At 45.7% G+C, this 21,069-nt stretch overlaps 2 protein-coding genes across 5 annotated transcripts; both read right to left on the bottom strand.

The window, feature by feature from the left end:
* Positions 1-1,648: 1,648 nt before the first annotated feature.
* On the bottom strand, positions 1,649-10,322 carry AOC3 (amine oxidase copper containing 3). 4 transcript variants are annotated; one of them, XM_020972701.2, is made up of 4 exons: positions 8,317-10,085; positions 5,599-5,884; positions 5,043-5,172; positions 1,649-3,049 (listed from the first exon to the last, which is right to left on the bottom strand). In XM_020972701.2, exons 1-4 carry the CDS (start codon positions 9,905-9,907, stop codon positions 2,771-2,773), a joined length of 2,286 nt encoding a protein of 761 aa, XP_020828360.1. In that variant the 5' UTR covers positions 9,908-10,085; the 3' UTR covers positions 1,649-2,770. The 4 variants fall into 4 exon arrangements, with proteins under 4 accessions (XP_020828360.1, XP_020828361.2, XP_078012182.1 ...); XM_020972702.2 differs by lacking the exon at positions 8,317-10,085 and adding an exon at positions 6,031-6,159; XM_078156056.1 differs by lacking the exon at positions 1,649-3,049 and adding an exon at positions 3,056-3,798 and having other exon boundaries at positions 8,317-10,322.
* Positions 10,323-10,541: 219 nt separating this feature from the next.
* On the bottom strand, positions 10,542-19,272 carry AOC2 (amine oxidase copper containing 2). Its single transcript, XM_020972703.2, has 4 exons — positions 17,658-19,272; positions 13,463-13,748; positions 13,081-13,210; positions 10,542-11,097 (listed from the first exon to the last, which is right to left on the bottom strand). The coding sequence occupies exons 1-4, from the start codon at positions 19,243-19,245 to the stop codon at positions 10,831-10,833; spliced, it is 2,271 nt and encodes a 756-aa protein (XP_020828362.1). The 5' UTR covers positions 19,246-19,272; the 3' UTR covers positions 10,542-10,830.
* Between the last annotated feature and the right edge of the window lie 1,797 nt (positions 19,273-21,069).

Here is a 21,069-nt window from a genome sequence, read left to right as displayed (position 1 = left end):
TATTTGCAGAGAGATGAGAAGCTGCTAATGGGAGTGGGGGAAGAAAGGCGTATCCTTTTAAATTGGTGATGGGAGGAATCACAGTCAGATCTAATTGAATAGAAAATGAGAAAGGTTTCAATTTTAGTCATTAATAAAACAATTTCCAAATATACTTCTGAAGTACTTTAGAACTCAGGATGATGATGAGAATAAATATGATAAGTCTATAAATGTTTCTGTATAACATATAGATAGACATATATGAGACATAGGAAATTAAATTATATGTGTGTATATGTATATTGACATATATATATACATATGTGTGTATATGTACATGTATATGTACAAATACACACACACCCCATCTATCTATGGCCCAGAAAATTAAAGGGTCAGGAACAGAGTCTGGGCTGGAAAACCTGCCACAGAGAACCCTCTTGCTCGTTCTTTTTTAGAGACAGATGTGACGGCTGAGCTCTCATTGTTTCCATTCCTTCTCTGCACCTTGTCGCCTTAACCCCAATTCCTCCTCTACTCGCTGGCTTACTCTACTGTCCCTTCCACTTTTCTGGGATTGAGGATGGGAGTAGGAATGTAGTGAAATTTCAATGGTAGCTGTTGTAGTTATTCAGTAGTTTCAGTCCCATCTGACTTTCTATGACCCCATTTGGGGTTTTCTTGATGACTGGTTTGCCATTTCCTTCTCCAGTTCATTTTACAGATGAGGATTAAGTGAATTGCCAAGGGTCACACAGCTAGTGTCTGAAGCTGGTTTTGAACTCAGGTCCTCCTGACTCTGGGGTTGGCTCTCTATCCACTGAGACATCTAACTGTACATCTTCATTGGAAGACGGGATTGGAAACAAAAACAGGATGTCCACGAATGCTGCTTTGGTGATCAGAACGTGATCCTCCAGGCTCTGCTCATACGCTGAACATCAGCTGCTCAAAATCTCTGTTCTATGAACCTGACCTACTGCCCTCTCCCACAACACAGACTATATGCATGGGACTATGCTTACCATATGGAAGGACTTAAGGTTGAAGAATAGGAGAAGGGTTCCCTTCTACCTATCCACCCCATGCTTACATTCCCAGGACAAAGCTGCTAATAAATGTTAAAATTTTTAAAGAAAGACACCAAAGGAAGGTGCACGCAGCAGGGCTCGAGGCCTCACAAGTTTCTTAAGTATGTGGACAAATTATTTTTTCTGGTTCCTGTCCATCTCCCTACTCCTCAAGAGTAAATATCTCAGTTCCTGTTTATTACCCATTTAAATGTCCAGACATTCCAAGGAGCAACAGGTGATGGGAGGCCACTGGGGAAATTGGGGGAAGAGGAGGACAGGAGTTAGTCTACATGAGGCTAAACCAATCCCAACATGGTAAAACCCAAGCTCATTTGCATCCCTTAACTAGATTGGACAGCAACATATTAGGTCACAGAAATTATTTATTACAAGTTTTTGTTTACCAATCCAGTGGGTACTCAGCCCTACAGCACTTAGAGCAAATAATCCCTTCCTCTTACTACCACCCCCTCCCCCCATCCAGTTACAGGTAATTATCCATCCAGAATTTTCTGATTTAAGCTCCTGCTGCTGTTCTGACCTTTCTTGTATTACTTCACAAATGAATATGAATAATTCACACTATCCATGGAGAAGGTAAGGACCTGGAAGGAATTTATTGGGCTGGTACAAACAATATAAGATTCATTACGGAATTTTTTTTTATTACATTTGAGAGTTACAGAGACACCCACACAACATCTTCCCTCATACAGACACACATGAACAAAAGCATGTGGGACAGATTAGAATTATTATCCTCTCACCAAAAACATCAACAGCAAAGGACAGACATTAAACTCATGACAGATGGGGTGGGGTAGGGTTGGGAGTGCAAATGGTAAGGGTGACACTGCCACAGAATCTCATCCTCCCAGCACTAGAAGAAAAATCTGAAAGCATTTGTAAGCACTTGCTATAAGCCAGGCACTGGGAATACAGATTAAAAAAAAGAAAAAGAGAAAGAAATTATCCCTGCCCTCATGGATCTTACATTCTATTGCATGTCAGAGTCTGTGGTCCTTAAGAATAGGGATTTTTTCATTTTTTGTCTAGCACAGTGCCTGGCACATAGTAGCTGCTTAATAAATACTAGTATACTGAATGAATGTAAATCCCAGTAAGTTGGAAAACAGGGAGGAGGGTTGTGGCTGGGGAAGAGACAAATGAGGACAATTCCAACAGCTCTATAAATACAGGCTTAGATGAGACTGCCCTGGAGTCCATAGGAATACCTGGTTGTGGAGAGCTGCTGCTTCTAAAAGTCTCAATATATATTCTCCCTGTACCCCACCCCCACCCTACACACCACTCCCCTAAGCTCCCCTTCCCCAGCCCCTGAACAGCCTTATCCCTCATGTCCCATAACAAGGAAGGAAGCAGGATAGCCCTGTGATTGCAGCAAATCTGGAGAAGTCAAAGGAAGGAAAAGATTAAATATTTTAGGTCGCAGTTTGGCCATCCCTTCCAGGGCCAGGGAGGGTATGTTCCTCTCTCCTTTCTGAAACCAGGAATCCAATGTGTTTTAGGATAAGTGAAACTGAGCTGAGTCTTCACTGATTTAAAAAGGTGCAGTGGCATATTCAGGGTTCAGAAATAGGAGGTCTGGCAACTGTGGAGAGAATAGAGAAGAGCTGGAGGCCAGGTATTAATTGCACAATAATCCAATGTTCCTACTTCCTCCTTATCTGGAGGCTGAGGTTCAAAGCCAGGCTCTAAAACCCTGTTCTAAAACCACCATGGGTGAAATCAGGGAGGTCAGGAGCACAGGCCGCTGTCTCTGGAAGGCACGAAACAGGATTGATCTCGCAGACTCTGGCATCCTGGTCATTCTGAAAGTAGACGACATCAGGAGACTGGACTGATGGGTCCTCATTAAAGAAGTTATAAGGTTTGAGGAAGAAGCCAACGCCATTCCCCACAGTCACTGTGTTAGGAATATCTTCTGCGTGAGGAATGTGCAAAAAGCCAACAGTCACCCAGGCGACCAGATCCTGGTGGAAAAGACAAGACAGATGAAGAACTTGCTCCTTTGCAAGAGGCCTTCTAAGGGAGGACCCGGTTTGGCAAAATAACTTCCCCTTCCAGCCCCTCAAAAGAGAAATCTCAATCCAGCCAAAGCTCCTTTCCCTCTGAACCAGAAAGAAGCCCGTGAACAAGTAAACTGTATATACAACAGGGGTGATAATTGCTTTTTCCCCCTGCTTCTGCCCTAAAGAGACAGCAAGAGGATCAGTGACATGGGAATGGTGATGGGTACTGTGATGCCCAGGTGCCCCCCATCCCATAAGAAGTTGGGTACCATCTCCTCCAATTGTGTTCACTGATGTCCAATTCTTCATGACCCTACATGGGGTTTTCTCGGCAAAGATCCTGGAGGGGTTTACCATTTTCTTCTCCAGCGGATGAAGGCAAACAGGGGTTAAGTGACTTGCCCAGGGTCACACAGTTAGTGAACATCTGAGGCCTGACTTGAACTGAGGTCTTCCTGACTCCGGCTGGGCCCAGCACTTTATCCATTGAGCTACCCAGCTGCCTCCAAAACAGCACTTGCGTTCACTTATCCGTGTAGGCGATATACTCTAAGTACAATGGTGTGTACCTACTATGGGCTAGGTCAGGGGTGGGGAACCAATGGCCTTGAGGCCCCATGTGGCCCTCTAGGTCCTCAAGTGTAGTCCTTTGACTGAATCCAAACTTCACAGAACAAATCCCTGGAGGCTGCAGGTTCCCCACCCCTGGGCTAGGTGTTGGAGATAAAAAGACAAGAATGAAACAATCCCTGCCCTCAAGGAATTTACATTCTATCGGAGGAAACAGCACATACACATATAAGTAAATATACAATATACAAAGTAAGTGTAAAGTAATTATGAAGGAACTGGAGATGGAGAAAACATGGAAAAGCCTTTAGTAGATGGTGGTCCCTGAGTTACACTATGAAGGAAGAGAAGGATTCTTAGAGGTGTGGGCAGAGAACTGGGGGACAGGTAAAAATAGCCTGTGTAAAGTTAGTAGGAACACCTGGCTTCCCCCACCCCCCACTGTAGAAATCCAAAGACTCCTGTTAGGTGAGCCCGGAGCTGGATCCCCTAGCTTGGCCTCATCAGTGCTCAGGTCACAAGAGTCCTGTCTTTTGAGGGGAGGCCAGAGTGGTGCTGCATGTGTGATGGGGGCATCTGGAAAGAGGCATGCGTTAGGAGGACAGAGTGTGCACTGGATCATGGCAGAGGCAGGTGGGAGCTTCCAAGGAAGGAAACATATTCTACTCACTGGGACCGGGATGGCTCTACCCTCATTACATCAGTGTAAGGAACAAGGTCATGCTGTTGCCAAACATTGAAAAATGGGCCTCAAGACCCAGGGCACTGGGTCTTCCCCAGAATCTTTGGGAAGACCTTGCAAGGCAAGGTGTTATATGAAGGGCAACAGTCAGCTACATTCTGAGGTCAGGGGGGCGGCCCTCTGGTAGTGGTAAAAAATTCAAAAAGGCCCCAATATAAGGAGACCTGCAGGCTGAATATTGCCTTAGAAAACCATATATTAACATTATCTATATTCTACTATATTTTAATGTATTTTGTTAAATATTTCCCAATTACATTTTCATCTGGTTGAGGTGGACCAGGGGGTGTTGTGGGTCACATGTAGCCCGGGCAGCAGGCAGGCATATTTGACGCCTCTGCTCTAGGGAACCCACCACTCCACCCAACTCTATATAGAGTAGTCCACAAGTCCTAATGTTGTTTTAAACTCTCATATTTACTTATTATAATTATCCATTTATTATTTCTATAATTATATATAACTATATTAAATATATTTAATATATAAAAATAAAATATAAAATTTAATTAATTATTATATAATTGATACTTTTGGGCCACCCTGTGTGAGAATTTGGTTTGATGGAGAATAAAGCCTAGGGGAGGAGATTCAGCCACCCTTGCTCTCCCTCCTCTCCTCCCGCCCCGAAGGGTTGCCTACCTTGCCTGCTATGGTCTCGTTGTTGATGAAATCAGCGAAGTTCACAGTAGGGGTCCAAGGATCATTCTGATTATAGATACTGGTGCTTGAAGGCTCTTCCTCCTTCCTCTGTGTCACTGCCAGTTGGTACCTAATCAGGGACTATGGTCAGAGCTCCCAGGTGGAAGATGCTATGATCCCACCAGAAAAGAATAGGAAAAAGGAACAAGGATCTTTAAGTTGTCCCTTCTTCCTCCCCCTTTTCCATTATTCCAGTAGAATTATTCATCTTATCCTAGGATTTACAGTGCTTTCTTAGGCTCTACAGGACTGTTTCCCTGCCTATGGGCAGGACAGTCCCGCCCCCATCCCAGGCAGACAGAAGTCCCTCTCATGTACCCAGGGATCCCCAGAGAAATTGATGACCTGAGCTCTTTGGCTGATCCCTTTCTAGGGTCTTCCCAGGATCCACCAGCCTCCATCTCCTGTACTATTTCTGTAGCCAGTTTCTCTGTAGGCTAGTATATACCCAGTATACTGTTGTCCTTCCCCCCACAGGCCAGCCCCAATCCCTGACCTCTCCCAGCTGAAGGCGCTTTCTATGGTGCTCTCCTGGGGCACTGGCTGCCCTGCAAAGTTGATGATCTGGATTCGGTATCCACGACGGTGACCCCAGACATTGGTATGATTGCTGGCCAGGTAGAGGTATTGAGGAGAGGTGCCCCCAAAGGCAAAAGCTGCCTGGTCTTCGGTCTCCAGTGTTTTTTGAATCAACTGTATCTGCTGTATCTCATGCTTTGGGTTCCAGGGTACAGTTCTAGACTCAAATGCCATGTCCTCTGCTACCACCCAGTTTTCCTGTCCTGCAAAGTCAAGGAAAAGGGTGGTAGATAGATATTTATTTATACAATTATTTTTCTGGACTCACTTCTAACAACTCCAGGGCTGGGAAAGAAAAGTGGCGTAGAATCAAAGAATAAAACAGGATTAAATTACAAACATCTCATACCTTTTTTTTGGCAGCTAGGTGACACAGTGGATAGTATACCAGGCCTGAAGTCATGAAGATTCATCTTCATGAGTTCAAATCCAGCTTCGGACAATTACTAGCTGTGTGACCCTGGCCAAATCACTCAACTCTGTTTGCCTCAGTTCCTCATCTGTAAAAGTGAACTGGAGAAGGAAATGGTAAACCACTCTAGTATCTTTGCCAAATAAACCCCAAATTGGGTCATGAAGAGTTGGACAGAACTGAAATGACTGAACAACAAAAAAATCTCATTCCTTCCTATCACCTCCCTTGGCTAAAATGGCAAAATTGCTCCAAAATTTGGAGGTGTTCTTTCCTCAGTGACTCTCAACCCCAATAATAATCCCAGAATGAATCCTACTCTTCACCTGGTGCCTGGTCTTTCTTTCAAGAACTTCCCCATTCAAGGTGTCAACAACACAGAGCTAAATCACAAATCCCTCTCTATGAGGTGGTTTTTTTTTTTTTACAAATAATGACCAAAGGTATGTTCAGTCAGTCAGTCCATAAGCATTTATTAAGTGTGTACTATGTGCCAGGTATTGTGCTAAGCACTAGAAGCCACTTATCTACAAGGAAACCAAGAAATGGAAGACCAAAAGCATAAAAAAAAAAAGACTCTATTCTTCATGAAGAAGTGACTCAAAAAAAGGGCAGCCATGCCCTTTTTACAACATGCCCTTTTTACATGCCCTTATGACAAGATGAGATCAGTTTGCTTTCTACTTCTTCTCTCTTACACTGAAAAGTGAAGTTATATTCTTTACACAACTATAACTTTTGGTTAAGGAGGGAGAAGAGTTTTCATCCCTTGCCAAGGTCAGAGAATTAGGGAAATCAAGGTACATTAGAAAGGTCATGGAGGGATTGATGACAATACCAGAAACTTCCTCAGTGACTGTGGGGAGTTCAGGTTAAGAAAACCTCATGAACAAGTTATTTGACTTCTCTGGGTCTCGGGCTCTTCATCTGTGAAGTGGGGGGAGGGGGGTTTGAACATGATGGTCTCTAAAATCTCTGGGTCTATGATCCTATGATTCTATGGGGTGCAAATGTGCAAGTTATCATTTTTCATGCCCTCCCCTCTTGGCTGAATGTACTGTGTTGGAGGAGAAAGAATAAATGGGAGGAAGGTAGAGATTTTCTGGGAACAGAAGTTGACCCCCCCCTTCTTTGCCTGCCCAATTTTTTTCCCCATACAACCCCCCCCCCCACCAAATCCCTTGGAGATTGGCATTGGAATGTAGTGCATAGCAAAATCCAAAGGCGGTGTCCCCCGCTCTGCTCTGGTTGCAGAAATCAAGGCCAGAGGGAGCAAAAAGCATGAGCTTTTGTGCCCAAGTTAGACTTGGGAAACACTCATAATCCTCCAGGGAAGCCAGGAAAGAAAAATGAGATCACAGGTTACAGACTTTTCCCTGAGCCCTAATAGTTCCCATGACTTTGTCATGTAAAAAGTCTTATATAAGGAGTCCTTTCAGGTGCTCTGAGGCTGAAGAGCAAGAAATCAAACAAAATCACCAGCTAATTTTAATGCCCAGGATCATGGGAGGCAGAAGAGTACAGATAATTAAAACAACAGCTCAAATAATTTTTAAATGCTTTTAAAAATCAGATCCAATGTCAAAAACAAAAACATCAACCCTGAAATAACTAAAAATAGTTTTCCTAGTATATAGCCTTGAGCAAATAACAAAATAAAATTCTCATCCTGACATTCACGGTCCTTATAGTCTAATTGTCACCTACTTTTCCTAACTTGCCTCCTACAATTCCCCTACTTGTATCCTATGCTTCCAGTCAAAATAGATTTTGCAGTTTCCAACTCTCTCTGCACACCCTGTGCTCCCTAACTTTGTGCCTCGGCTCCCACCGACCCCTCCTGGAAAGTCTGCCCTCTCCACCATCTTTACCTGATCACAAAATCTAGCTCAAATTCTCCTTCTCCATGAAACTCTCCGATTTCCTCAGCTAGAAGTGATCTCTCCCACAGCATTTGTGACACTCTACATTGAATCTCGGTTATTTTATGTACCCATCTTATCTTCCTTATTAGATGACAAGTTTCTGGAGGGGCTCTTTATATCTGACACCTTACCTTGTTTTTTCCTTTGCACACAGTAAATGCTTGATAAACATTTGCTGAATGAATGAATGCACAGATTATTTCAAGGTATCAAACATAAAGGAAAAGATGAGGATTCAAATCTATCCCCTTCTTCCTTTAGCCCTCTCCCACAGGAGCCCTACAGGACCCCCCCTCACCTGCCACATCCAGATCAACTTTGAAGTTAGCAGCATGGGTATGGATGGTGCCTAGGGTATGCTCCCCAACCTGGTTCCCATATCTTCGGCCAGCACCAAACAAAAAGGATGAACTGATATAGCCAGTAGCATGAAATTTGACCTCTATGGCTCCATTGGGGTGAAACGCCATGTCCCACACATAATCATAGTTGAGCAGAGTGGACACAGACCTGACAACCAATACTGTCCCTGGGAGGCCCCCATAGTAATAGGAGAAAAACTCAGAATGGTGCCGCCGCAGGGGGATGCCCTGGTTCTGTTCAAATATGCATAGAGCATCACGTACTGTCCTTGGAGTTCCAGAATCCACGAGAAAGACCCAATCCACATAGGTGGCCAGGTATGGACAGTCCACTCCTCGAGTCAGTGGAGTGGTGAACAAGCCCATGCCAAAACCGCCATCTAAATAGCGAGTTATCATGGCTGCTGGGGAGTTGCCACCATAGACGGCCAAAGCCTCCTGGATGCTGACTTCATAGGCTATGCGCTCCCCTTGGAACCGGATGTCGAAAATCCTCATACCACTGAACAACTCCAGGCTAAAGGTAAAGGTCCAGAATGGGGATGCCACTTGACTTCCTTTGACATTGTATCGGGGACCCTGGGGAGAGAACTGTAGTGGGGGAGGAGAACCAGGGGGAACACGAGGCCTGAGAGATGAAGACGCTCTGGTGCCATTGAGTACAATCTCTACAACCTCTACCCGGCCTCCCTCAAACTCTCGTTCAAGGTAGTCCAGGTTCTTATAGTATCGACCATGGTAGAAGGCTTGCTGAACTGTCCATTGAGCAGGGTCTAGGGCCTCATGGTCTATTAGCAGCTCCAACCCCACAGGGTGGAGGTAAAAGCCAGCACCTGAGATGTTATAGTAGATTCCAAACCAGGTGGCCCGATCCCCAGAGCGCAGACCTCTTGGGGCAGTGATCATTGGCAGCAGGTTCCTCCCATTGTAGTAGCAACAACGGTGGAGGAGACCAACGATTCGAGGCAGCTCCCGTTCAAAGATCATCCTGTTAAGTTCTTCATACTCTTTTGTGGATATCGGTCGCCTGTAATAGGGTAGGGGCCCCCCATGGCGCTGTACAGTCACATCCCGAAGATAGGAAGGGTTGGGTAGAGGCCCCACCACCAGCTCACTCACATTGGGTTGGGCCTGTTGGCCAAAGAAGACAATGGCTAGAGCCTCCCGGGGAGGTGAAGGACCCTCCCTGTCCAGGTGGGCCAAGGCTGCAGACTTGGGGGGCAGCTGCAGCTCCACTGAGAAGACAGAGTTATCAGACAGTTTGGCACGGCTTGCGTCCACCAGCCCTAACCCCAACCTCTGGGTCAGGAAGCGCATCACTGAGACCAGCTCCTCATGGGTCAGGTCTGAGAACAGCTGGCTCTGGACAGGGTGTGGCCTGAACTGATTCTTCTTGGCTGTCGGTGAGGAGCATTTGGAAGGTTGGCTGGAACTACCCCCACCCCTACCGGTCAGCAGGACACAAACCAGGGCAAAGATGGTGATGATGGAGAGAACCAGGAGCACCAGCGCTGTCTTCAGGTTCATGGTCACGTGGATAATCAGAGAGGCAGGACCTGAATAGGAAGGGGGGGAAGGGGGGTATCTCCAGGCAAAGGGAGAGTTTCTTTCAAACTCTAGTGCTTGGGTTTATGTGCCTGGCCACAAAGCGAGGCTGCCAGACTGCAGAGATATAAGGGAATGTGTAGGGCAAGAGCAACAGGGTGGAGGATCAGGAGGGTGGGAGGACCAAGGGCGGGCCAGGGTTGGGGGTGGAGGGTGAGGCGGGACTGAAGTAGAGGGAGCTGGAGCCTCAGCTTACCATATAAGGACCTCTCCTTCCTATCAGGTCTGCTTCAGAGTCAGAGTTGGGGGTCATGGCATGGGGAGGGGAGTTATTCACAATAACACAGGGAGAGGGAAAATGAAAGGAACACAGAAGAGAGATGGGGCTGAGCAGTATTGCCTTTCATTCTACCCCCACCCCCATCTCCAGCCTCTCTCCCTTCCCCTCTTCCACCCTGTTCTCCCACCCTCCTACATCCAGATGTATTCTTTCCTTTAGCTGCAAAATATTGTGCAGCCTCCAAGGGAAAAGTACTCCTCATGCACCCCCACCCTACCAGCTTCCCTCTTTCCTAAATCACAGTTCTGACTCTCTCCCCACCTCTCACAGCCCTCCTCCTTCTGGCCCCCCAACCCCGCCCCCATAACAATTCTGGAGAGAGGGCAGAAAGGTTAAGTTTTTAAAGAATCAAAGTGAAGGGGAAATGGGAAAGAATAAAGAACGCAACAGGACTGGGGAACAGGGTGGGGATGAATTGAGAAGGGATGTATGGAAAGACTCCCAGCTGACTTTTAAGTATGCGCAAGGTCAGTGGGCCTGTGGGGACACAGGAAGAGGATGGGAAGAATGACTGGGGCCAGAGGAGTTACAAAAGCACGGTGCAGTTGTCGGGTTCTAAGCGGGATTAGAAACCAGAGTAGGAAAACGGAGGCAGGTCAGGCACACAGGCAGCCAAGTCCGGGAGGCAGGCAATGGGATTGACCTCGCAGACCCCAGCATCCTGATCGTCCCGAAAGTAAACAGCATCGGGGGAGAAGGCAGAGGGGTCCTCGTCAAAGAAGTTGTAGGGCCTGAGGAAGAAACCAACACCATTGCCCGCAGTCACTGTGTTGGGGACGTCCTCTGCATGGGGGATATGCAGAAAGCTTGCTGTAACCCAAGCAACCAGGTCCTGGGAAAAAAAGGAGAGAACCAGGCTGTGGTGATGAGGATGTAACTTTGCCCACCCCCACCCCCATCTGGCAGGGAGAAAGAGCCCTCCCAGTATCTTCACTCTTCATCACCTAGCTCAACAATAGGGTTTATCAACCAGCCCAATAACCATACTTCCCCCTGTCTCCCATAGGATCCATTGTCCTAGCTGTTCCCATGGGAAGCCAGCTGGAGGATGATTTGTGCTCCAGGTCTGAGTTATCTGCCGAGGATGGGAGGGGCCTCCACTTCCTTACTAGCTCTCTCCAAGGTCACTCTCAGTTGCCAAATCCCAGGGCTTTTTTTTTTGTTTCTTCCTTAAACTCTGCATCATTTCAAACATTACTGACAACACCATCTTCCTGCTTATTCTCTCATTCTTTAACTTCAGAGATACCACCTTCTCTCTGGTTCTCCTCCCTCCACTCTAACAACTCCATCTGTCTTTTTTGCTGGTACCTCAGCATTAAGGTAGACATTCCCCATCAGCCCTTGGCTTTCTTCCTCTACACTCTTAACCCCTACACTTTCACCCTTAGACCTTCAAACACCAGCCCTCTATCAACTGAGGAAATATCTGCAAAGTACTTAGCATAGTGCCTGGCACATAACAGAAACTTATTACTTATTTCCTTCTCCCTTCCCTTCTCTCCCTCTATTCAGGGGATTCAACACATCTTTATCTCCAGCTAGGCCTGACATAAGCTCTGCATATGTGTCTACAAATGTCTACAATTTATCTCCAGCTGGACAAACCTCTCAAGCTCAGCATGTCCAAAATAGAATTTTACTCTTAACACTGCTCCTCAGTATTTCTGTCACTGACTCATCCACTTGCCCATATTAAAGTTCCCTTATCACTCATATCCAAACAGTTAACAAAATTCTGTTGTTTCTGTGTTTGAAACATTTTACACACCCATCATCTCCTCTCTTGTCCCACTTTCACCATTTTAGTACCAACCTTCATTACCAACCACCTGGAATATGAAAATAGCCTCCCAAGATTTTTCACCTTTCATTTTCTCCTTCTCTCAAATCTTTCTCTTTGCTGCCAACATAAAACTTTATGCATTAATTCAGTCACCATCCCGCTATTCAAATGCTTTTTAGGCTGCTTACTGTCTACTAAGTAAAATTCAAACTCCTTTGCCTGGCATTCATGGTCTTCCACAATCTATGGTTACACCATCTTTCCAGCTTTATGCATACTACTCTCCTCTACTCATTACACTCCAGTCAAATTGGACTTCTCTTCTGAATATGTCTGTACTCTCCTACCTGCATGCCTTAGTTCATGGTGTTCCTTGTGGCTAGAATATGTTTGCTTCCAATCTTCCCCTTGTCAAATACAGCCTTTAAAACCCAGTTCAAATGCCACCTGACATAAAGCCTTCCCTGATTCCCCTAACCAGTACCAACCATTTCCCTGACAATTTTCCTTTTTGTTGTACTTATGTATTATTTTGGTTTGTAGTTATCTGAATGAGTAGAAACAGAGCTGGATTTTGATTCAGGAGATGTGGGTTTGAATCCTAGCTCTGACACTATTTTTGTGACCTTGAGCAAGTCACAACCTCTCTTGATCTAAGTGTCCTCATTTGTAAAATGAAGGGATTGGATTAGATGACCAGTAGGGCCCATTCTAGTTCTAGGTGCTATGGTCCTCTGAGTCCTGTGCCCTTCCTAAATTGCAAGATCCATGTGGGAAGGAACTGTTTCTCATCTAAACCCAGCACCTAGAGCACATTATTTTCCACACAGTCTGGAGACACTTAATAATAATTATTGTTGTTGTTTCTGGCCCCTGGTGTTAATCATCAGAGAAGTCCCCATCTTTCCAAATGGCTCAGATATCCAAAGTCAATGTCTAAGGACTGGCAACCTAGAGTCAAAAAGACTGAACAACTTGGAAACTAGGTAACTCCTCTCCCACCCCCACCCCATCTCTAGGGCAACTGACCTCCCCTGAGAGCAGCTCATTGTCAATGAAGTTGGCAAAGACCACAGTTGGTGTCCAGGGATCATTCTGGTTGTAGATGCTGCTACTCTGTGGCTCCTCCTCTTTCCGCCGAGTCACTGCCAGCTGGTACCTAACCATGAGACAGGGGCTTCAGCTAAGCCTAAGGGCCTTAGTTGGGGAGTAGGGTGGATGTTGGAGGGGTGGAATCCTTATACGGTCAGTCTTCTCTCCAGATGCTGGAAGATACTGTTTACCACCTCACTTCCCTTTGGTTTGGAGGAAGGGATGGGGAGCTAACAAGTTGAGATCTCCAGTATCAGGGGTTAGAGGGCTACCCTTTCTTCCCGATTCTTTCCATCCAGATCCCTCCCTCCTTCCTCACCTTCCCCAGCTGAATGCCTTCTCCAAGGTGGTTTCCTGGGGTAGATGTACACCAGCAGGACTATGGATCTGGACACGGTATCCACGGCGGTGACCCCAGGTATTGGTGTGGTTGCTGGCAAGGTAGAGGTATCTGGGGAGGTCATCTCCCAGGAGGAAGGCTGCTTTATTCTCTCTGTCCAGTATCTGCCTTGTGAGTTGTGGACGCTGCAGCTGGTGTTCAGGACTCCAAGGCACAGCTAAGGGTTCAAACACCACATCCTCTGCCACCACCCAATTTTCTAGCCCTGCAGGGGTGAGGCAGGGTAGGGGTTGGATTACAATCATTTGAGATCAATTCTGACAAACTCTACACACACATACACAATGAGTTAAGTGATGAAAAAAAATGACTGCCATCTCTCAATTACGCTCTATCAAATTCCCCACAAGGCTGCTTCACACCTTTTCCTCTATAAAATCCACAACTCTACCCCTTCCCTATCCTCTCTTTCTTAGAAAATAACTCTGCCTCTTCCTCTATTAAGAGTAGGAGTCCTCTCACCTCCCTTCCACACTCCAAAATCTGTCCCATTATCATCACTCATCCTCTCCTTCCTTCTGGTCTCAGAGTAAGATCTCCTTTACAACTCCCCTCTCACCAAGGATAATCCCTCCACCTCTGTACCCATCCCATTTCCTCCAGGCACAGGACTTGATCCATATTCTCTCTCCGTCTTTAGCTTCTTCCCGTCAGCTTATAGACATGCTTAGGTTTCCCCTACCCTGACCAAAGCTTCTCTTTCCTGACCACTTATCCTTACCACTGTCCTATTAGTTTTCCTCCTCTTCTCTCAAATGTAGTATGTCCAAAACTAATCAACTTTCTCCCCTTAATCTGCTCCTCCCTTCTGACCACTGTTTGTGGCACCCACTGTCCACCCAGTCTCCCACATTCATGTTAACCATGGGACTGTCTTTGACCATACCCTCTCCCTTACCTCTCAGAGCCAATCAGTTACTTGGGCATCTTGATTGCATGGCTATCCTCTTCTCATTTGTGCTCCCCTCTCTCTACTCCATGACCACCACTCTAGTACTGGCCCTGAGGACCACTTATCTGGACAACTACAACAGCTTCTTCATAGGTCTTCAATCTCCACGCTCCCTTTACCTCCCCTGCCCTATAGCCCTCAAATCCACCCTGTGTCCATTCTATTAGCAACTCTACTCATGTCACCCCTCTGCTCAAAAATCATCAGTGACTCCCTCTTGCCTTCTCAAGTTCCAATTTTTCTGCTTGATATTCAAGGCTCTCTACTCTCTGCAACCAATGTCCCTCCCCAGCTTTCTCTTTGCTATGCTCCTCCTCGAACTCTTATCCTACAGCCAAATTGGACTATTCTATGCCTTCCACTCTCTCTCTGCTTGTCCTCTTATAACTCTGCCTTTAAGTGCAATGTCTGCAGTGCATTCTGTGGAATGCTCTCACTCCTTGCCTTTTCCTACCAGATCCCTGGTCATCCCTTAAAGTTCAACTCAAATACCACTTCATGCAGGAAACCTTCCTGGAGGATTCCACCCAGCTACCTTGGGTATTGAATTTTGAGTCAAAGAACTTGAGCACAAATTCTGAGGCTGCTTACTACCTATGTGACTTGGGCAAGTGACTTCTCCCTGAGGCTGTTTTCTCATTTGTAAAATGAGGAGGTCATTACCTGAATATCTTTTAAAATAAGGGAAAGGAGTAATATACTTGTCTTGACTAGGGATAGGAGAGATATTTTTGTCAAACAAGTGAACATTATTGGAGACAAAATTAGCTCTAAAATTAAGATATTGGGGGGAAATAACTTAGAGCAAATATTAGCTAAATCTGACATACAAAACCTTTTAAGATCTTACATATGTGCAATTGTCACATATGTAATTTTATGTATACATACACATATGTATATGACCAATGGAACAATGATGAAGAGATATGAACAGACAATTCAGAAGCACAAACTGCTAATAACTAAATAAAATACTGGTAACCAGAAAAATGCAAATCAAGACAACCTTAATATAACACTTCATACCCAACTAGGATGAGAAAAATAGCAAAAATAATCAAAATCAAAATTGGTGCAACCACAAAGAAAGAGGAACTTTTAATAAATTGTTGATGGAGCTGCAGACTGGTGAAAGCATTCTGGAGGGCAATATATATCAATATATAATGAGACTAAAAAAACTGATCATAATTTTTGTTCTAGCAATTCTTATAGGACCTTATCCTAAAACATCATGAAGGGATGTTTATATTTTAAATATTCATAATTGCTTTATTTGCAATAGTGAAAAAAAAAAAAAAGGAAACCATCTATATGACCCAAAATCAAAGAACGGCTGAAAATATTACAGTGTACCAATGCATATTAGTGGATTGCAAGCTGGCCTTGGAGCCAGGAATACCAGGGCTCAAGTCCTGCATTTGCCACACACTAGCTGCGGCAAGTTATGAACCTCTTAGTGCACTAGGCAACTCTCTAAAACTATAAATTGCAGAGAAAGTGCCAACCTGCTTCAGCGGAGGGAGCTTCATTTGAAGTTCTCTAGATCAATGATATCACAGGTTCTAGCCCTCTCTCTATGCTGTGATGTGTGTATACACATATACATACATATACATGGAGACCTCAGCTCAAATCCTGTCTCAGACACCTACTAGCTATGAGACCCTAGGCAAGTCACTTGACCTCTGTTTGCCTTAACCCACTGGAAAAGGAAATAGCAAGCCACTCCAGTCCCCTTGCCAAGAAAACCCCGTGGACAACACAGTCCACAGGGTCACGAAGTTGAACACAACTGATCATTAATAATTATAATTTATGTATTATATTACAGAGCATACAAGCAGACCTATGGAAAAAGATGTAAATCAAGGAAACAGAATCAGAACCACATATACATTGACTACCATGGAAGAAATGGAGGCAGGGAGGGAAGGAAGAAAGAAAGGAAGAAAACAAAAGGCAGAAAAGAACTTAAGACAGATTTGAGAGTACAAAAAGCAAACACATTTCATTTGGTGTTTAATTTGCTTTTGTTTATGGTTATTAAAATAAAAAACTAGAATGAAAAACAGAAAAACAAAAAAGACAGGGTTGGACTAGATGATCTCCAAAGTCCCCTCCAGCTGCAAATCCTGTGATGACTTTGGCAGATTTTACTGCCAGTTTTCATCCTCTGTCCACTGAAATGACGGCGAGAAAAATCCATTACACGCACAAAATACACCTCCCATGTTAACTTCTAAGGTTGGCATGAGATGCTGCCCACAGCAGGGAAAATGGGATGCCTTTCTTCTTAAACGACTGTCAATGGGATTTCTTTAAGGAACATCCCTGGTTCAAAAGAAATCCTGTGCTGCAAAGGAGCTTCCTCCAAGTATGTTCCCAATCTCTTCCCACCCTCATTCAACCCTGCTGTACCTGAGCCTTTACAGTTAGGCTCAGGCGGATATCACTTGAGATAATTAATACACATCAAGTACTTTGCAAAACCTTTAGGTGTTACATAATGAATGAATGCTCTTAGTGTTGAATTTAGGAGTCAGGAAAACTTGGGTTCAAATCATGGCAATGTGGGAAAGTCACTCACTCTCCTTGAGGTTTCCTCACTTATGTAATGGGGAATAGTATCTGTTGTTCCTACCTCACAGAGGTGTTGTGAGGCTCAAGGGAAATAATACCCATCAAGAGCTCTGCAACGATGTTAGTTATTATTAGGTGACACAGGCCTCTCATACTTTCCCTTGGCCACAAAAGCCAGTCTGCTGGTAACCACCCAACTCACTCAAGCCACCTGGACCCCTGTAGTTTATATAGCTGCCCACACCTCCCACACTGCAACATCATGACCCAGAGCATACTGCAAGTGGCAAAGGAGATCAGAGTTTAGGCTGAAATAGAAAACCTAAAACAACTGAATAATTCCGACTAGATTGAGAATGTGAGGCAAGGTCATCACCTTGTCAGAAACCTGATAACGTTTCATGGACTGTCTGTGCCTGATACCTCATAAAATGGACAATATAATCACTTAGGTTACTCTTACCAAATACACTACACTATTTGTGTGGTACTAATTATATCCCACCGGCCTCCTTCCAAAAATTGGTGTTTTGGAACCTCTTCCTTATAGATTCCTTGTCCCCAGCCCCAAATTACCTGCTACATCCAGGTCCAGCTTGAAGTGAAAGGCATGCGTGTGCACTGTCCCCAGAACTTGTCCCCCTATACGGTTCCCAAAGCGAAGAGTATCCTCTCCCCCACCTAGAAAGGCTGTATTGACATAGCCCGTGGCATGGACCCGTCCCTCGAGTGCTCCATGAGGGTGTAATACAAAGTCCCAGATGTAGTCATAGTTGCCCACAGATGACACTGACCGAATAACAAGAGCTGAACCAGCCACAGCACCAAAATAACGACCCTGTGCCTGATTATGGTGTCTTCGAAGTGGCATCCCCTGAGCTTCCTCAAATACACACAGGGCCCCGGGGAGCAACTTGACTGTTCCCTGGCCCACCAGCACATAGGCATCTACCATAGTGGCTAAATAGGGACAATCCACTCCCCTCACAAGCCCCCGACTGTGCCGACCAATCCCATAAGTGCTATCCAAGTAGTGGGTCATCATTGTCTTAGGTGAGTGAGCACCATAAATGGAGAGACATTCCTGGACACTGATCTCATAAGCCACCCGCTCCCCCTGGAACCGTACATCAAAAATCCTCATGCCACTGAATACCCCAAGGCCAAAGGTAAACGTCCAAAATGGAGAGGCTACTTGACTCCCCCGGACGCTATATCGGAGACCCTGGGGTGAGAACTGTAGGGGAGGAGGAGGACCTGGAGGTACCTTAGGCCTCAAAGAGGATGCCCCATCCGGTAAGGGTGGAGCAACCCTAACCACATCCACTTGACCAGCCTTGAACTTTTGCTCCAATTGGCCCAGGTCCTCATAGTAATAGCCTTGAAAGTAGACCTTCTGGATGGACCACTGAGCTTGGTCCAAGTCCCCATGATCCAGCAGCAGTTCCAGTCCCACAGGATGCAGAAAAAAGCCAGCACCCGAGACATTCTGATGGAGGGCAAGCCAGGTGGTACGCTCTCCTGATTCAAAGCCATGAGAAGGTGAAGGTACAGGTGCCAAAGACGAGCCATCATAATTAAAGACAGAAGTCAGGAAGACAGGTGCCTTGGGCAGTTCTACTTCTTTCAAGTGCCTCCATACCTGGGCAAGCTCAGTCTTCAGCATAGGGCGCCGATAATAAGGGAGGGGACCCCCACAGCGCTCTACAGTCACATCCTGAAGGTAGGAAAGGTTTGGCAGTGGCCCCACCACAAACTCACTCACATTGGGCTGGGCCTGATGGCCAAAGAAGACCACAACTAGAGCTTCCCGGGGAGGTGGTGGTTCTCCCCCATCCAGGTGAGCCAATGCTGCAGCTTTGGGAGGCAGCTGTAACTCCACTGAGAAGACACAGTTGTCTGATGGGCTGGCATAGCTTGCATCTACCAACCCCGTCCCCAGCTGCTGGGTCAGGAAGCGCATCACTGAGGCCAACTCCTCCTGGGTCAGATCTGAGAACAGCCGACTCCTATTAGAATGCAGCCAAAACTGACTGACAGGGGCCCTTGAGGGGCAGTGGGGAGGTTGGCTGGAGGTACCCCTACCAGTCAACAGAACACAAACCAGAGCAAAAATGGTGACAATGGAGACAGCTAAAAGGACCAGGACCACCCTCATATTCATAGTAACTACCAAACAGCTAAGTATTAAGAGTCCCAGGGAGAGTTCTCCCAGTTACTTCTCCCAGCTACAGGCATCAACTCTGGGGAAGAAAGCTACTCCCTGGGTTAAGACTGAAGCTCTCCACCCTCTGGTCTAGATGTGTAATTTTCCCTATAAGTGGCTTCTTTGGTCCTGCCCTGTCCATTTTCCTCTTCTGTGGTTTGGCCTCCCCAGTTGCCACCCCCACCCCCCGCCAGTCCATCCTCCCCACCCCCAGGACACCAGTAGCCAGGTTCCAACAACAATAAAAACTGTAGGTACTTTTCATCACTGCCAATGTTGTTGGCTAAAAACTTTTAATTTAGGGGTTTCCTTTAGTTGAAGGAGAGCATAGACCAAGGGTAAAGAAAGTTTTAGAATCTTGAAGTACAACCAAACAGGTACTGGAAAAAGATTCCTGTTTTAAAAGTCTCCTTATGAGGCATCCTTGTGCAGAGGTAAAGAGCATTGGACTGGGAGTCAGACAGCCTAAAAGAATGGCCCTACACTGAAATCCCAGCTCTATCCATTAATATCCTCTGTGACTCAGGGCAAGTCACTTTGGGGGGGGGGAGTTGAAGGGGGGGATGGGAGGGAAAGTCTCAGTTCCCTCATCTATAAAATGGAGTTGGAATAGTTAATTTCTGAAATCCTTTTCTTAAGTTGGATGCTGTATATATATGCCCCTCTCATTTCCACACAGAGCCTTGGGTGAGGATTCCATTTAAGTACAGTCCAAGGGGAGCCTAGAGGTAGCCAGCATCTGTACCACTCCACTTTCCTCCCCCCATTTACCTGTTTTCCTTAGGGTAAATAAGCTAGGTCCTATAAGCCTTTCAAAGAAGAGGGAACTCTTGAGTTCCAGGATTCTATACAGGTAACATGACCATCCATCGCAGAAGACAGGTACTCTTCCCCATGTGTCCCATGTGTTTCTCCCTCACATCCCTAGGAAGCCCTGTTGTCTAATCTCCATTTCCCATACTACAGTCTTTTGTTTTTTAAACTGAGAGGTGGAAGACAACAAATCCTAGTTGTTTTTGTTTTTTGTTTTTGAGTGGCAGCAAGGTTAGGCTTGTATGAGTATGACTGGGAAATGAAAGGTATATCTGCAAGATGTAAATCAAGCAGAGTCCCAGTCAAACATACCAAAAACCAAACAAAAAACTCACCACTCCTAGAAGCGAGCACAGACTAAAAATCAATATATAAAGTCTTTAAGGAATTGAAAACACCCTTCTGAAAATCAGAGATTAAACCCCGTCTCTGACACATCCCCCAACAATGTGATCCTCAGCCAGTCACTTAATGTCTTCTTTGAATGCTCTAGAGTTGATAGAAGATACAGATCTACCATGGTAAATGAAGTCCCTGGCTGGGAGCTCCCACACCAGTGAAATCACAGGCACAGCATGCTTTGCACCTGACCCCTCCCTTGCACAAGGGAAAAAGAGACAGGCAAAGGGCATGGTGGTTCAGTGGGTCAAGCACCAATCAAGCTAGTTAGGATGCTGTCATTTGAGTCTTGGCTCGGCACTAACCAGCTAACATGACCTTGGACAAGTCGTTCTGCTTCTTGGAGCGTCAATTACCTCCTCTATAAAACAGGAATGTGGGTTCAGATGACGTTCCAGCTCAAATACTATAGGTCTCTCAAGTTTGATGATGAGGAAGCTCTACACCAACTACATGAGAGCACAGCAGCCCCTACTGGCAGCTCATGAGAATCACTGGGGGAAGTAACAGATGCCAGAAAAGAAGGAGTTGGGGGAGAGAGGAGAGGAGGAGACTCTCATGTTTTGGAGG

The sequence above is a fragment of the Phascolarctos cinereus genome, unplaced genomic scaffold (genome assembly GCF_003287225.1).
Source record: "Phascolarctos cinereus isolate Bilbo 61053 unplaced genomic scaffold, phaCin_HiC Scaffold_5;HRSCAF=322, whole genome shotgun sequence".
In the NCBI taxonomy this organism is placed as follows: Eukaryota; Metazoa; Chordata; class Mammalia; order Diprotodontia; family Phascolarctidae; genus Phascolarctos; species Phascolarctos cinereus.
Note: the sequence above shows the minus strand (reverse complement) of the source record. Positions and strands in the feature narration are given on the sequence as shown.

Coding starts and splice junctions, on each gene's coding strand:
- AOC2 (XM_020972703.2), bottom strand. CDS start 19,245: ATGAATATGAGGGTGGTCCTGGTCCTTTTAGCTGTCTCCATTGTCACC. Junction 13,749..17,657: donor GCTGGACCTGGATGTAGCAG/GTAATTTGGGGC, acceptor TCACCCCTGCAG/GGCTAGAAAATTGGGTGGTG. Junction 11,098..13,080: donor ATGAGCTGCTCTCAGGGGAG/GTCAGTTGCCCT, acceptor TTTTTTTCCCAG/GACCTGGTTGCTTGGGTTAC.
- AOC3 (XM_020972701.2), bottom strand. CDS start 9,907: ATGAACCTGAAGACAGCGCTGGTGCTCCTGGTTCTCTCCATCATCACC. Junction 5,173..5,598: donor AGCGCCTTCAGCTGGGAGAG/GTCAGGGATTGG, acceptor GTCCCTGATTAG/GTACCAACTGGCAGTGACAC. Junction 3,050..5,042: donor ACGAGACCATAGCAGGCAAG/GTAGGCAACCCT, acceptor CTTTTCCACCAG/GATCTGGTCGCCTGGGTGAC.